Raw genomic sequence first — 16,498 nt, 5'->3', positions numbered from 1 at the left:
TAGGTCTCAACCTAAAATGGAGTGCAGTAGTAGTGTCAAATTTGTATGTCTGGCATATTTCATTTGCCTTCCTCCCACCAATGGCTCAGCAAACATGCACAGTCTTGAAGGATGGAGATGCTGTTAAGGTCTGCAATCCACCAGGGGTGTAGCAAGGGGGGAGCGGAGGGGGCGGCCCGCTCCCAACTGCCTCTTTGGGGGGGGCAGCATGAGCAGCGGCGCTGGCACCCTATGTAGTGTGCATGCGCGTCGCTACGTAGCGACGCATGCATCGTACGTAGTCACGTGTCATACGTAGCGACAACCCGCCTCCGGGTGCGTGTCATGTTTGCAGCTCCGGGTGCCCGAGCGGCTTCCTACGCCAGTGCAACCCACACTATAGAAAACAATATGAATGTTAAGACGCTAAGATCGAAAAGATGAAATTTGTTTTTTGGTAGCATTTGATACCATAGTTCAAGAAGATACACACCAGGGTGGTGATGGGAGAAGCCATATTAGTTTGCTGCAGAAAAATCAACCAAGTCAGAATTGGCCCCTTAAAGACTAGCAGATTTATTGCGGAAAAGGCTTTCTTGGGTCAGAGCCTAGGTTTTAAAAGCGATAAAGTGATACAGTGGGCTATGGCCCAGGAAATCTTAAACCACAAAAAATGGGTGAGCTGTTAAAGGTGCCACAGGATCCCTTGTTTTTTTTTTAATTAACCAAGATGTGTTTTTAAGTGTAGTCATTGACAACTGTTTGGGGGCCATGCTTGAATTGTTCACTTCATGCTGCTGGGATGATCCTACAGAATGGCGACAAGGAATGTATTGGCCTCTCTTCATACATTCCCTGTGGAGTTCTGCTCCACCTCCTCCTGTTGCTACTGGCTTGGACCAGAGGACAAAACTACATAGAAATATGGAGTGAGATATGACTGTACTGTGCTGGCGATGCCCAGTTTGGTAGATTTATTTTTGGGTTGTGGCTGAAGGTGGTAGAGCCAACTGAACACAGGCTCTAAAAGTATGAGGAAGGGATAAAAACCTCTCTGTCCACTTATTCCATACATTGTTCCATTTAATACACCTCTGTCATGTCCCTCCTCTCACCATTTTTCTAACCTGAAAAACCCCAACTGCTGAAACCTTTCCACATATGGAAGTTTATTGTGTTTTGTGTGCTGTGATTTCTTCTTGACCAATATAAGTGCTAAATTTGTAACTGATAAGTCATTACAACAATGTAGTTATATTTTTGATTCTTTTGTAATGCTCCTTAATGTGGCATTCATTTTTTCCACAGCTGCCACACACTGGGTCAACCTTTTAATGGAGCTATTCACCACCACTACCATCCCAAGATCCTTTTCAGTTGGTAAGACATCATCTGCATATGTTGTAAACCACCTTAAAGATTTTGGGGTATTGTTGTTTAATCACTGTACCATTTGATTGTAAGTTACTTTTTAACTTGCATCATCACTACAGTGGTACCTCTAGTTGCGGACTCAATCCGTTCCAGAGTGCCATTCGCATCCCGAAAAGTCCGCAACTAGAGTGGCGCTTCTGCGCAAGCGCAGAGCACAATAGGGCACTTCTGCGCATGTGTGGTTCCAGGTTTGCCGTGTTCACAAGCTGAAAAGACGCAATGTGAACCTATCACAACACAAGGTATGACTGTATTTGCCTCAATTCCGTCAGATTCCATTCCTGAAAATATCAGTTCAGGAATGGCAATCCGCTGTACTGCTTCTGCACTGAAGATGAGGGCAGGGGGAGAGACACTCAAGCATCTCTGCAAAATAAGTTGCTATCTTTCTCACCATCCCATTTTTGTTGCAACTTTTGGTCCATTTGCAAAAGAACCTTTAGAAGCTGAGAGAACAGTTGGGCAAAAGTGTAGTTCCCAGCTAAAGCATACACAAAATATACGGTACCTTTTGGCCCTGAAGACAACAATAATCCTTCTGACATTTTCCATTTGAAACATTTATTTTTGGGAAATACATATTAAACACTATTATTTATACAAAACAGAACTAAATTTGTCATAATGCATACAATCCTCAAAAAGGCCATTTTTAATAGATTTGGATGATTTATTTTTTTGGTTTCATTCGGTAAAACCTCCCCCCCACCCCAAAGTACAATATAAAAGGAGAAAGCCATTTTTGTCTTGCTTTCGCTGGCTGAGATATTGGCAAACAAGATACAATGCATTTTAATTTGTGTGTTGCTGAAGTGCATCTAAAAAAACCAAGAAACATTCTCCATTACCCTTTTCATAGTCTTAAACACTTGAAATATATATATTTTTTAGTTAATACAATTTTTATTTTGCTAAAATATAGCAAGTCAGCAAGTAAAAAAAATAATTTTCCTCAGCTTAATGCAGCTCAGTAAAGAGTCCTCCATTTATTCATTTTTACGTTTGGGAGGGACAACACAAAAAGTTAACATGGCAGGCTTAGATTTAACTTGCAACACAAAAAACGACGACATATGAGTGCCTCTGAGCAAAGAATATTTGCAGATGCATCCACTGAGGGCCATGAGTGGCAAAACAAGTGAACTAAATGCCTGACACAGTTTTCGAGTCATAAAGGAAAGCACTTGTCAGGGAACACTGTGGAAGCAGCAAGTAAGCTCATGGGAAGTCTTGGTTAGAGTCGGTTTGTAGGCTTGCATCCTAAGGACATGCAAGACAAAGTGGCCACTGGCTGAGATCCCTGTGTGTTGTGTGTTAAAGTGTGAAGCATTCCCCTTAGGCATGTTTGCCAGCTGAGAATGGGCTACATCAGTGCCAGTGAGAGCAAGATGAAAACTTATCATTTGCCTTTTCTGAAAGCCAGGAATCAGCATGCCCTTTCTGTTCTTTGCAGCTCCACAAGAGGGCAGCATGGCCAGAGCTTTCCACTTTGGAAAAGGAGCTGTGATGAGAGTCCTCTGCACATTGCACAAAAGGAGGAGGTTCTACAGAGCTGGCTACTTCAGATTTGCTGTCTGAGGAAGAGAAAGCTGTGACTGCTGGTTCTCTTGGTTAGATTGCCACAACTATGAACATGGCCTCTGCCCCTCCAAATCGGGTAAGTGTTTAGCAAGCACAGTTCTTTCCCCCTTTCTCTGTAAAGAGATGGTTCATTCATGCAACTACTGGGTTTGTCAGAGTTTAGTTGCCTGACCACTAGAGTTAAGACTGACTGATGTATTCAAGTGAAATCCGTGTTAAAAAGAACCCTTTGAGCAACTGGCACAACTCTGCTTCAGTATTAAAATGTGGCATGGAAAGTAGGCCTAGGACCACACGTATTTGCACCAGTTGATGGGGTAAACAGCTTCCACATGATCCCTGCCTCACAACCGCCCTCAAGCACAGAGATCATCTGGGGAAATGTATTGTGTAAATTGTCAATCTTAGATTAAGCTGTGTGCTTAACCAAGGGCCATGCATTACTGCAGAATGCATGCAAGATCCTGGGGCTCAGCATTTAATACAGAGCAGGGGGTGGAGAACCTGTGGCTCTGCAGATTTTGTTGCTTGGCCATTGCTCAGGGATGATGGGAGTTGGGGTTCAAGCAACAGCACCTGCAGGGTTACAGGTTCCCCATACCTTTTTGCATGCATGGCACATCTATATGTGCAGACCTAAGGAATTTTAGCCACAGATAATTAGAAAAGTTACACACACATAAAGCTGCACAATGAGAAACAGCCAAGAACACCCCCATAGCCTCTCTAACATTTTAAATAAGAAACAGGTTAGAACAAGAGCTCTAAGGATTGAACTCTTTTCAGCTGAGATTAAAGGGACAGGGGGATTGGGGAGGAGAGGAATGTCCTAAGAATCAAGGTGACTTACATTTGATCCCATAGTAGACCACCTCCTTTTCTCCAGTGAGCAAGCTGGCTCCCTATTATTGCTGGCTTTTTTTAAAAAGGAAAGGGGTTATAGATCAGACATGCAGGGAGTAAGATGTGCATAGTGCTGAGTGGAATTGTGCCTTCTGATAATACTCCATTCACTCTACCCTCACGTTAAAAAACTTTATCTAGGTCATGAAAATCTTCACTTGAAATGGATGGCGATAAGATACAAAAGAGAGAGGAACACAAACACGCGTACACACACACTAAAAACAAACACACAATGCTTTCCCCCTTCCCACTCTGGTTTACAAAACAGTAAACCTTTGGCACTAGGAAATCAAGTGGCTCAAGAAAAAGATTACCATAGACTTGAATCACTGAAACAAAGAAGGCAGACAGGAGCACCTCTCTATTCTCTCTCAATTTCATATTATTGGGGGGGGGATGCTTTGGTGGCATGTCTGACCTAGCATCCATCATTGCCTCACCATGCCTGTATCAACAAAGTTGCTAATGAAAGCTTCCTCATCCAGATCAACCTCACCTGGTCAGGATTGCAACTTCTTGGTTGCTTTAACTGGAGGTGAAACTGCATGGATAGGATATGGTATGTGTGGCACCTTCTTCTCTCTTTCACACAGCCCTGTGCCTCATACTTAATAGCTTCAACTCATGGCACAACACCAAGGTATCACTCACATTCAACTTCACCAGACTTCAACACTAAGGCAGCTATCTATGAAACTTACAGTTCACCTCCCAATTGACCAAAGGGGACAGGGGTGGGGGTGGGGTGGGTGTCAGTCTGTGCTTTCTAACAACGTCCATCTCCGTCTTAGAAGCTCCCCGCGAGTTTCAAGAAAGGGACACTCACCTATCACAGTAAAGGACCTATGGCAAGGAGGCCACAACTAAAGTAAAACATCAAACCAATGCATATCCTGTTGAGGTTCCCTCTCAACCTCATCCCTCCCTAGGGATCAGTAGCTACAGCCTACACAGAAGAACAGAGATCTTTCACATCACAGAGACTAGAAAAGAGAAAGACACTACATTTATTACAGAAAAGTACTGTTATTTGGTCAGTTAATGTCAGCAGCTTGGGTATTGTTGGCGGAGAGGGGAAAACAACAGTGGCATAGAGTTTATATGGGATTTTTCTTGGTTTTGTTTTTTTTAACGAAAAGAAAAGTGTGGGGCAGGAGAGGGAGAGGAAGAGAGCAGGCTGGGTCCTTGCTTAGGCATGGAGTGTTACATTTCATTGGCTACCAACTCTTCTTTGTCAGCTACGCCATTGGAGAGCATATTCTGGCCTTCATTCAAGCGTTTCACTCTGTAGGCTTCAAAATGGATGCTGCTGGTAATGTCCTTGATGTTTTGCATGTGTGTCCTATGGGAAGGAGGAGAGGATTAAAAAGAGATCTTTCTGACGTTGGAATTAAAATCAACAACAGCTTGACACAGGAATGTAACGGAGAAGGGCTGTAATAACACATTGCTTTGCAGATGCAAAATCTGAGATGCTGTTCTTGACATCTTCAGTAACTTGGGCAGACCCCTGCCTGAAACTCTGCTGCTAGTTAGAATGGACGGTCGGTCTCCCTTTGTCAGATTCCTATGACAGGGCAGCTGAGTGCTGTCATGGGAAGTAAGTATAGTAGACCAGGATACCTTAATAACCACCTGAGCCCTCTTATCCCAACTGGTTCACTGAGATCAGCACTACTAGTTGCTTCCTAGGTTACAGAGGGACAACTGGCCTCAATCAGGAGTTGGGCACATGTTATTGCTGGTCCCATGCTGCGGAACACTTTTCCAACAGAGTTTTGGCAGGCAGCCTCGGTTTTTTCAGGCATTCATTGAAGACCTTTTTATGCTGACAAGCTTTTACAGCTGTGGGGGTTTTTTATTAGCCAGTCACTTTAATGGTTACCTACCATATATTGTTTTTATTGGAGTTTTAACATTGTATAAACTGCCCTGATATTTTATGATAGAGTGGTGCGAAAATACTTTTATTTACAAATAAATAAATTAGTTACTAGCATCAGTACCAGCTGTGGGGTGGTACCATCCAGGATGCATTGGCTGCGATACTACTTCAGATAAAAGATATTTCACACATGTGCATGTGTAGAAATATTTCTATATACATGTACAAAACAAAGTTGTACATACTCTACTCTTAAATGCAGAAACAAAATTAAGGAATCTTGAATTAACACCCCCCCTCTTTCTGCCTTGAAACTAGTTATAGGTGGGTAGCTGTGTTGGTCTGACGTAGTCAAAACAAAATAAAAAAATTCCTTCCAGCAGCACCTTAAAGACCAACTAAGTTTTTTTATTTTTTGCCTTGAAACTGTTACCAACCTGATCAAAAGATCCCGCAAGTATGCAAACTCACAATGCGTTGTATTCTCAACTGTAAAAAAAAGGATACAGTACTTGATATGAGCACAGAATCAATACACACTAGATTCCAGATTCACAAACCACATCAATACCCAAAGAACTTGCAACTGTCTGGAGCATAATTCTCAATAGTGGCCCTTGAAAATCTAGCATAGGTTAGAACAGGGCTAGCTGTTCAAAGCCAAGTGCCCTCTAGATGTTGCTGGGCTCCCAACTCTCATTAGCCCCTGCCATTATGGCCTAAGGTCAGGGGTTATGGGAGTTGGGTGTCCAACAACATCTGGAAGACAACCGGTTCCTCACCCCCTGGGTTAGAGGAACAGGACGAGTTCTTCACAGTGTCCAAACAGCGTGTGTGTAGAGTGTCCCCACGCTCGATCATGCACACATAGGCAACAAGGCCAAGTGTCATGTCTTCAAGAAGACCCTGCCTTGTGATGGCCTCGCTGATTTCATGAGTTACCAAGGATTGGCCACAGGGGGGAACCAGAAGGCTTAAAATGAACTGCCTTTCTTCTTAGAGAAACCCTGCTTTGAGAAAAATGCTTCTAACTAAGGAGCCAAAGAATCCAAAATCAGAGAAACCCACAGAAATAAAAAGGTGGCAACAAAACAAGTGTAGCTTGGGCCACTAGATGTACAAAAAGTAAAATGGGGGAGGGGAATCATTTGATGTTGCGGGAACACACGGCAACCATTTCCAGTAGGAAATCACAAGTTTCTCAAACTGTGGTGATCTATGAGCACCATTCAGACACCTCATGAAAAGCTTGTGGAGTAGTCAAGAGTAGCTGTAGTAACTGAAGTATATGAGATACTCTTGCATATTCCAAAATGTACCTGAGTATCTGTAACTGACTCTGCCCTTGTTTAACAATCTACAGTGGAACCTCGGTTTACGAACACAATTGGTTCCAGAAGTCTGTTCATAAACCGAAGTGTTCGTAAACCGAAGTGAACTTTCCCATTGAAAGTAATGGGAAGTTGATTAATCCGTTCTAGGCGAGGAAAAACACCCCCTAGAACGGATTAACCGCTTTGCTCCGATGCCTTCGCGGAGGCCGGGGAGCGTTTCCGCGACTGGGCTGCAGCCGCGAAAGCGGTCCCCGGCCTCCGCAAAGGCATCGGAGCAAAGCCCCAGCCTCCGGAAGGCATCGGAGCCGGGACTTCGCTCCGATGCCTTTGCGGAGGCCGGGGACCGCTTTCGCGGCTCCCCGGCCTCCGCAAAGGCATCGGAGCGAAGTCCCGGCTCCGATGCCTTCCGGAGGCCGGGGAGCATTTCCGCGACTGGGCTGTGCAGCCGCGAAAGCAGTCCCCGGCAACCGGAAGCCGGGGACCGCTTTCGCGGCTGCACAGCCCAGTCGCGGAAACGCTCCCCGGCCTCTGGAAGGCATCGGAGCGAAGTCCCGGCTCCGATGCCTTCCGGAGGCTGGGGAGCGTCGCGAAAGTGCTCCCCGGCCTCCGCAAAGGCATCGGAGCGAAGCCGCTCCGATGCCTTCCGGAGGCCGGGGAGCGTTTCCGCGACACGGCTGTGCCATATTTTTTATTATTATTATCCTGGGAAAGGTAGGTGTCCCCAGAGGCCTCCCCAAGGTGGATAGGCCTGTCACATATTGTGTCCCTGGGGCAGATCAGAGGGGCTCTGCACAGCCCTACTGATGACCAGCTGGTGGAAATTTCAAGTGGGGAGAGTGCTGTTGCAGCCCAGGAGACTGGATGGGCTTCTCAGGTGTTTCTTTGGCAATCTGAACCGTTTAAAGATGACTAGGAAGCAAGAGACAGGAGAGAGAGCTCTTACCTTCAATTGTGCCCCACTTTGTTTTCCTTCCCAGAATTCGCCTTCCATTTATCTGGTATTCCTGGTCACTGCCCACCACAGCAAACGGAATCATTTCCTACAGTTAAATTGCCAAGTATCAGAAACGGGGGCTCATGAAATCCAACCCTTCTTCATTAAGTCAGAAATGTGTCGATTTAACTCCTGTTACCCCACCACCACTATCACCACCACATACTCCTTTATTTCAGAGAGTTCCAACATCCACTTTAGCTCTTCTGAGCCAGTGAAACAGGTTAAGAGGGATAAGCGATTTTGAGAGTTTCACAGGCAAAATGGACTTTTCACTTACTATTCTTTTCCTTCACAATGACCATTGAGAAGGATGCTTTATGCTCTGTAAACCTTTGAGCACATGCTAAACAAGTGTCAAGAAAGGACTGTTCACTTACTCTAAATTTCTCATTTATTAGTCGGTCTTCAGAGTCCTCGTCAAACTGTTTCTGTGGGTAGACATCAATGCCATTGGCAAGGAGATCTGCTGTGATCTATAGGGGAAAAAACAACAATTGCAGGGAACAGAATAAGCCTGTGGTTAGTCAGAAATGCTAATAAAATACCTTTATTGAAAAAGCTATCATAAGAATGTAAATGCACCATTGCTGGATCAGGCCACTGGCCCACCTAGTCCAGCACCCCAATCTCACAGTGGATGCCCAGATGCCATAGGAAGCCAGGAAGATAGAGCTGAGCCCACTTTACAGCATCTGGCATTCAGAGGCACACTGTTCCAACAGTGGAGTCCTCAAACTGGAGCAGGTGGGAATGGCAGTATGTGGCCATGTTCTTCATCACCCCAGTCTGAGGCCCATGATGCAGAAACCTTACCAAAGGCAAGGGTGCCTGAGTTCTGATCAGCATCTGGGAGAAGACCTGGGAAACTGATGGCCAGGGCCTTGGGTTCCAAGGAAGGGTTCTAGATAGTTGACTAGATAAATTGGCTTTTCCCAACCTGGGCCCTTCCAACTCCAACCCCCACTGGCCATGCACTAGCGGGAGTTTGGAGTCCAACAACATCTGCAGAGCCACAAGCTGCCCAGTCCTTGTTCTGTATGAAAAGCAGAGTCCAGGATCTTGCATATACCCTGCAGTGTACAGCTCTTGGTTAAATGACACCAGGTTGGAGAAGGTGGAGATACAAATATTAAATACTAAGTGCAGTGCAGTTCTAAGGAGCATTAAAGTTTGAGGGTGACATTTTGGGTACATCTCCTTGATCCATGCTGCTTAATGCAGCTTCACAAAGTGATGTTATATGGCTGCTCTTGCTCCAAGGGCAACAATGGTTGGAAATTGACCCATGCCCTCAATTTCCTACTACAGTCGTACCTTGGAAGTCGAACAGAATCCGTTCCAGAAGTCCGTTCGACTTCCAAAACATTTGGAAACCAAAGCATGGCTACGACTGTACAAGGAGAAATCCAGCAGTTAATTTCCAGTTACTGGGTCAAAAGGTAGCCATGGAAGATAGAAGGATAGGTAGCCAGAGCAGGGTGAGAGCAGCATATACACCTCTTAAGTTATTAGTCACATGGCTGGGCGTGTATGTTGCAGAGTTAGGTGGAAAAAGCAGGGGGTTGATGGTACACTTCTGTAGCCATTTGGACAGCAGGCCTGGACTGTCTTTAAAATCCAGAAGAAAGATTTGCAGAAGGAAAAAGAATCAAGAATGGGAAATTGAATTTATTCCTTCTCCACAGAGAGAGAGGCCAAGCCAAGAGAAATACGTGCAATGGCTTGGAGATCAATGAAGGCCTTTCCTCACACCATGCAAGATTGCTCTGAGCTGCGGCCTGAGGAATGTGCTGGGCTCCTAGCCAGCGACTGGGATTCAGAGACCTGCACAGGGGAAGCTGCAGGAGAGGACAAGAGATCCTCAGAAAGGTCAGAGAAGAAGGCACCATCCCTCTTACCCTTTGCTTGAAGTAGTCCCTCTCCTCTAGCGTTAATGTGTCTGCTTTGGCGATGACAGGCACAATGTTGACCACTTTGCTCAGGCGCCTCATGAATTCAATGTCCAGCGGCCGGAGGCTAAAAGCAAGATGAAAGGACTTCTTAAAACAAAAAGAAGACCAAGGTTGCTGAGACATATGACATTCCACTTCCCTTCCCAACTGACGGGAGGCCTTTCTAGAAGCACCGAAATGCCACAAGGAAGCAACTCACTCTGTGCGATACTCGGGAGGCCAACAGCTGATCTAAGGTGGGTGAAGGCTCTGGTCCTTCTGCCCCACCAGCCAGGTATCCTCTTGCCTCTAACACAGACACCCCCAAACTGCGGCCCTCCAGATGTTTTGGCCTACAACTCCCATGATCCCTAGCTAACAGGACCAGTGGTCAGGGATGATGGGAATTGTAGTCCAAAACATCTGGAGGGCCGAAGTTTGGGGATGCCTGCTCTAACATGACAAGGTTCTCAATAAGCCAACAGTAACCAAATGGTGGCTGGAACCACTATTTGGTCACTTTGAGTTGATCACTTAGGCTGCTGATTATCAAGCAGGCCTTCCTGACCAGGTGTGCCAGACAGTACCTGTCTGTGAGGTGTACACCACAGGGCTGGTTTTCCTGGAAGCATTTGTGGCAGTTGCCACCAACAGGTATATGACAATTGCAACAGACAAAGAGCAAGTGATAGCAAACTACACCTGAACACATTTAAACATTTTAAACATAGACACTGTTGCTAGATGGACTAGATGCCCCAGACCAGGACTACAGTGAGGACAAAGGGTTAAAGCCCCCCTCCTGATCCCAGTTGGACCCCTCACACCAGCTGTTTACTTTTAAAAAAGAATTGTGTTTTCGCTAATTTGGCTCAAAGTCTCAAGACCGATTACATTTCTCTCTTGTATGCAGCTATATATCCTGCTTGTGTATGAACACTAGATGCTTCTTGGCCTGTGGAGTCACAGGTTCAAGTCACTCTCTCAGCCCAGCCTATTCTACAGGGTTACTAAGAGGAAAAAACAAACAGGGTTAACCCCTTTGTATGCCACTCTAAGTGGCAAGAATAAATGCAATGGACAAACAAACTGTGAGCATTATGGGTTAGGAATTTGCTACATGCCACGTTCATTTGCAGAAAAATATGGAGGTGGATTGTTAGAGTAGCTTCAATCATTGCTACATGGGACAAATATGGTTTTTTTCTTCTTATGTGCACAGGCACATCTGTCATTTATGATTGACCATACACTGCGTAAGAGCTTTTAGGGGTGGGGGGTGGTCTATGGGAGTGGTAATCCAAATAGGAAAAATCAACATGTGTGAAGCACCCTTACTGTGCAGGAATCAGCAAAAACAGAAGGCCCAAGAATTTCAGCTCAAAGAAGCCTTCCTAATTAGGGATTGTTTTTGCCAATGAACACAATGCCAAATGCTTAGCAGACCAAAAGTGCACGCACACACACACCACCAGCTTTCCAAAATATCTTGGCTGGGGCTGCCTGTTTACAGGGAGTAGCCATTTCATACCAATGACCCACAAAAAGAAAGTGTGCTTTGTTTTTTTGCATTAATCCTGAAAGCAATTTAAGCAGCTCCACGGCTCCACAGCACTATTACTCTGCTCTGCACTCAGCAAGGTAGTCAGGACCAAATTAAACCTGGTCCAGCTGGGCAAAGGGGCAAATTCTGGCTGCAGGAGCTAAGCTGCTTCCTCTACTAGTCCTACCAGTTTGCCTCCTGGCTTGGGGGGGGGGCAGATCCATTCCCCTGCCCTCCTCCAAGAAAAAAAAGCATGAGAAATTTGATTGGAATTTTATTTTTATCTTTTTGGCCTGCAAGGCTTCTGCACGTGGCCTGGCACACTTTGCCAAGGGAGGAAAAAGCCGCTAGCAAAAGAACAGAGCCTGTTAGAATGAAGAGCACATGGAGACAATGACAGTATTGAGCATCTTCTACATGCATACACACAAAAGGATGATAAGCAGAGAAGCCAGAGGATTGTGAGAGCCTGGAAAAAGCGCTCCACAGTAGAGTTGGACAGGTGAGTATGAAGGTCTGAATGTCAGCCTGCCACATGAGGGCAAGTGTGGGATACCAGAGAGGAGGCTGCTTGCTGAGGAGATGCACCCAATTTATAGGGACTTGGCCCAGGCATCCCCAAACTGCAGCCCTCCAGATGTTTTGGCCTACAACTCCCATGATCCCTAGCTAACAGGACCAGTGGTCGGGGAAGATGGGAATTGTAGTCCAAAACATCTGGAGGGCCGAAGTTTCAGGATGCCTGCCTTGGCCCATTTGAAATAGGCCTTAGGTACCTGATAGGATTCTGCTGGTTGTTTCTATGTGATTTTATTGGCTGCTATCTAAGTCATCCTTGCCTATTTGGTGTTAGATGTTTCATCACAGGATTTTGTATTTTATGCTAAATGTCACCCTGTGGCACCCTGAGTATTCCGAGGATGAAAGGTGGGTTATAAATCTTCTAAATAAGTACTGCTAGTATTTGTTTCTAACCTCATCACCATGCTGAAAAAGACTCACAAAGCATCCTTTTATCTATATGCATGTTATAGAGCAGGAAAACTCAGGGTATGTGTGAGTGGTGCGAACACAGAAGGTAGAACAGTAGTGTGTTCTGCAGGGTTGGGCAAGGTCTACCTTGAAGGCTATTATCCAAAGCTATTATCTTCCAAGCAAGTGTTACTGCCATCAGAAGAAAAGACGAGGGATGCCACTTGTGCAGGCCACTCTCTCATACAAATGGTGCAGAAGCAGCCAGGCTGTTAACTATGAATGGGACTCACCCAACAAACCCCATAAGCAGAAGCCCTGTGCGAGGGCTTTGACTTAGCACACCAGGGGGTTTCTCCTCTCTTTTCTCTTTGCATGCCCCCTGAAATTGGTTGGAAAGTCAGGAAAACCCACAAAACAGTGCACAGGGGATCACTTCATCAGGCAAGCTGATACACACGTGCAGACAGAACAACAATTCACGGCATTGAATTCTCCCTATTGTGACTGTATTTAACATGACTTAGTCCTGTATTTAAACGGTATGTGCAGGTACACCACAGTGACACAGGATGTTCTGGCTAAGGTGGTTACTTCCTCTTTTATGACCACTTGCATTTTGCACTGCTTTTAGTCAAGATGCTGAGTATAATTTATATATATATATATATATTTACAATGCTGTAATGTTTTAAATGGTTTTTAGTGATGGTACAATTTGTGCAGATGGATTCACAGCCAGTGTCACACCAGACTAGATACTCAGTTCTGACTCACAGCTTTGGTTTTCATTTATCCCTTTGCTCTGAAGCAGGCAGTGTCTGAAAACACGTCGCATGATCCACCAAAAGGCGCAACACAAGCTGTCTTCCAGACATAGAATCAGGCCCTTTACCACATAGTGAAGTTATGGGCACAGAGGATGACAAGAAGTTCCTGTATCCATGATACATCATGGTACTGTTTCTCAAATCAGCATCCACATGAGGAAATCACAATGTCAACTCAGCCTCCGCAGTCTGAAGTGAAGCTTCTAACGCAAACACACGGTGGCCTAGTTTGGATGACACACTAAGTCAGCAGTGGGGAACCCCTTAAGAGGTTCTCTAACAATCAAGCAGTATATTTTGTTAAATAAATAAATAAATAAATAAATACCTGATCTGGCTTGTGGGCAAGTTTTCCATATTTCCCCTACCCAAGATTTGTTCTTTGTTGAAGTTCATAGTTAACAATGAACCCCAGTACTACTACTACTACTACTACTAATATATTATTTATACCCCGCCCATCTGGCTGGGTTTCCCCAGCCACTCTGGGCGGCTTCCAACAGAAAAATGAAATAAAATAATCAATTAAACATTAAAAGCCTCCCTAAACAGGGCTGCCTTCAGATGTCTTCTAAAAATCTGATAGCTGTTTCTCTCTTTGACATCTGATGGGAGGGCGTTCCACAGGGCAGGCGCCACCACCGAGAAGGCCCCTCTGCCTGGTTCCCTGCAACTTGGCTTCTCGCAATGAGGGAACCGCCAGAAGGCCCTCGGTACTGGACCTCAGTGTCCGGGCAGAACTATGGGGGTGGAGACGCTCCTTCAGGTATACTAGACCGAGGCCATTTACGGCTTTAAAGGTCAGCACCAACACTTTGAACTGTGCTCGGAAACGTACTGGGAGCCAATGTAGATCTTTCAAGACCGGTGTTATGTGGTCTCGGCAGCCGCTCCCAGTCACCAGTCTAGCTGCCGCATTCTGGATTAGTTGTAGTTTCCGAGTCACCTTCAAAGGTAGCCCCACGTAGAGCGCATTGCAGTAGTCCAAGCGGGAGATAACTAGAGCATGCACCACTCTGGCGAGACAGCCTGCAGGCAGGTAGGGTCTCAGCCTGCGTACAAGATGGAGCTGATAGACAGCTGCCTTGGACACAGAATTGACCTGTGCCTCCATGGACAGCTGTGAGTCCAGAATGACTCCCAGGCTGCACACCTGGTCCTTCGGGGGCACAGTTACCCCATTCAGGACCAGGGAGTCTTCCACACCTGCCTGCCTCCTGTCCCCCACGAACAGTACTTCTGTCTTGTCAGGATTCAACCTCAATCTGTTAGCTGCCATCCATCCTCCAACCGCCTCCAGGCACTCACACAGGACCTTCGCTGCCTTCACTGGTTCTGATTTGAAAGAGAGGTAGAGCTGGGTATCATCCGCATACTGGTGAACACCCAGCCCAAACCCCCTGATGATCTCTCCCAGCGACTGCATGTAGATGTTAAAAAGCATGGGGGAGAGGACAGAGCCCTGAGGCACCCCACAAGTGAGAGCCCAGGGGTCCGAACACTCATCCCCACCACCACTTTCTGAACGCGGCCCAGGAGGAAGAAGCTTAACCACTGTATGACAGTGCCCTGTATGTACTGTATGACAATGGCACACTATGCCAAACCATGGCTTAACTATGTGCCCAGGGAGGAGCAAAACAGCTGCAAACTCCCCTCTAGGAGCTTGTGCATTTGCATAGTCCCAGTAAACCAGAGCTGTGCAAAGCAAGAGAAGAGAGATAGAGATAGAGATAGAGATAGAGATAGAGATAGAGATAGATAGAGAAAGAGAGAAAGAAAGAAAGAAAGAAAGAAAGAAAGAAAGAAAGAAAGAAAGAAAGAAAGAAAGAAAGAGAAAGAAAGAAAGAAAGAGTGAGTACTGGAGCAAGCATCAATAGAGCTGCAGAGTTAAGAAGGTGTCCTGATTCACAACTGCTTGGATTTTCCAGATGTCAAAACAGAGCCTGATGGTGAATTTATAAGGTGGTGAGTGTTTGCAATGTTACTACCTTGGCCACTCTTTCCCTCCACTCCAGCATAAAATAACTCAGCCCTTTACAAAATGAGTTTTACTGGCCTGTTGGAAAAAAAGGGTAGGGAACATGAGACTAGTCTCAAGTCTTGCTTGTTCAGAAGGGCCCATCCTGATATATATGAAACACAGATGCACAGCTCAGCTACAAGAGGACATGGAAGTCAGCAGATGATTTACACAAAAGTTCTACTTTAGAACAAGCTAAAAATGAAAAGCTTTCACAAATGCTGGTAGACGGTTTTGAAATAGGGGCAGGCAATCCGTCAAACTAGGGTTGTAATGAGATGGGACAATAGCTCTGGCTTACAGACTGGAGCAAGGGATTCAAAAGGCTCGTAAAAGCCACTCTGAGCTTTCCCGGTTCTCGCCTGTCTCAGTATATAAATATTTATGACTATTGCAAAAAAAAAAGAAAAAGACTTCAGCTGAATTGAATTTAATCCAAATTCCATCATCCCAGAAAGCAGTGCTCATTGCAAGCTGGCCTCGTGTCTCAAAGGCACTGAAGTTTGATGTATAATATGCTAATACAGGCAGTGTGTGAAAAATGCATGCGTTGCAGAGAGATGATGCCAAAACCCATGGGTGGCTTAATTAGAACTGGGAGAAACCAAAGACATATTTTGAGCTTATTTGCATGTTTGGGGGCTTTTGTATATCTGGAAGCCTGCATGCCTATCATCCACACCACCTCTCTCCTTGCAGTGGTTTCCTGACTGGGGAAGACCCATGAAAATCCCTCCTAGTTCATGGACACCATCATGAATCACATGATATTTCCATGATATTTCATGATACTGCTCAGACATTTCCATGCTTCTCTCCACAACTCTGAGGGCTATAAGCTTTTAGTTTTTATAGTGTGAGATTCAGTGGAGTCTGCGTGTGGTGTTAGGTTCTGGATTATGCAGCATAACCACGGCCATGTGTCTCTTAATACGAATAAATGCACTTCTCACACTCCAAACTAAAGGAATATGGCAAGCGGCCCAATCATCATTAGGTCTCTGCCAAAAAACTTCACAGATTAGTGAGCAACCCCTGTGCAGGAGCACCTATGATATTTACCAACTAAGAACAAACTGACAG

General features: G+C 45.4%; 1 protein-coding gene across 5 annotated transcripts in view; it reads right to left on the bottom strand.

Annotated features, from left to right (window-relative positions):
• Positions 1-396: 396 nt before the first annotated feature.
• Positions 397-16,498, bottom strand: part of SEPTIN9 (septin 9) — a 221,932-nt gene continuing 205,830 nt past the window's right edge. For 3 of the 5 annotated variants that reach the window (XM_035104583.2, XM_035104587.2, XM_035104584.2), the window contains 5 exons: positions 10,015-10,132; positions 8,494-8,589; positions 8,063-8,159; positions 6,223-6,274; positions 398-5,242 (listed from right to left, as the gene is read on the bottom strand). In XM_035104583.2, the coding sequence (XP_034960474.1) occupies positions 5,104-5,242; positions 6,223-6,274; positions 8,063-8,159; positions 8,494-8,589; positions 10,015-10,132 (502 nt within the window). In that variant the 3' untranslated portion in view covers positions 398-5,103. Of the gene's footprint in view, positions 5,243-6,222; positions 6,275-8,062; positions 8,160-8,493; positions 8,590-10,014; positions 10,133-16,498 lie in introns of all 5 variants that reach the window. The other 2 variants (XM_035104588.2, XM_060271825.1) reach the window with 1 other exon arrangement.

The sequence above is a fragment of the Zootoca vivipara genome, chromosome 2 (assembly GCF_963506605.1).
Source record: "Zootoca vivipara chromosome 2, rZooViv1.1, whole genome shotgun sequence".
Classification (NCBI taxonomy): domain Eukaryota; kingdom Metazoa; phylum Chordata; class Lepidosauria; order Squamata; family Lacertidae; genus Zootoca; species Zootoca vivipara.
Note: the sequence above shows the minus strand (reverse complement) of the source record. Positions and strands in the feature narration are given on the sequence as shown.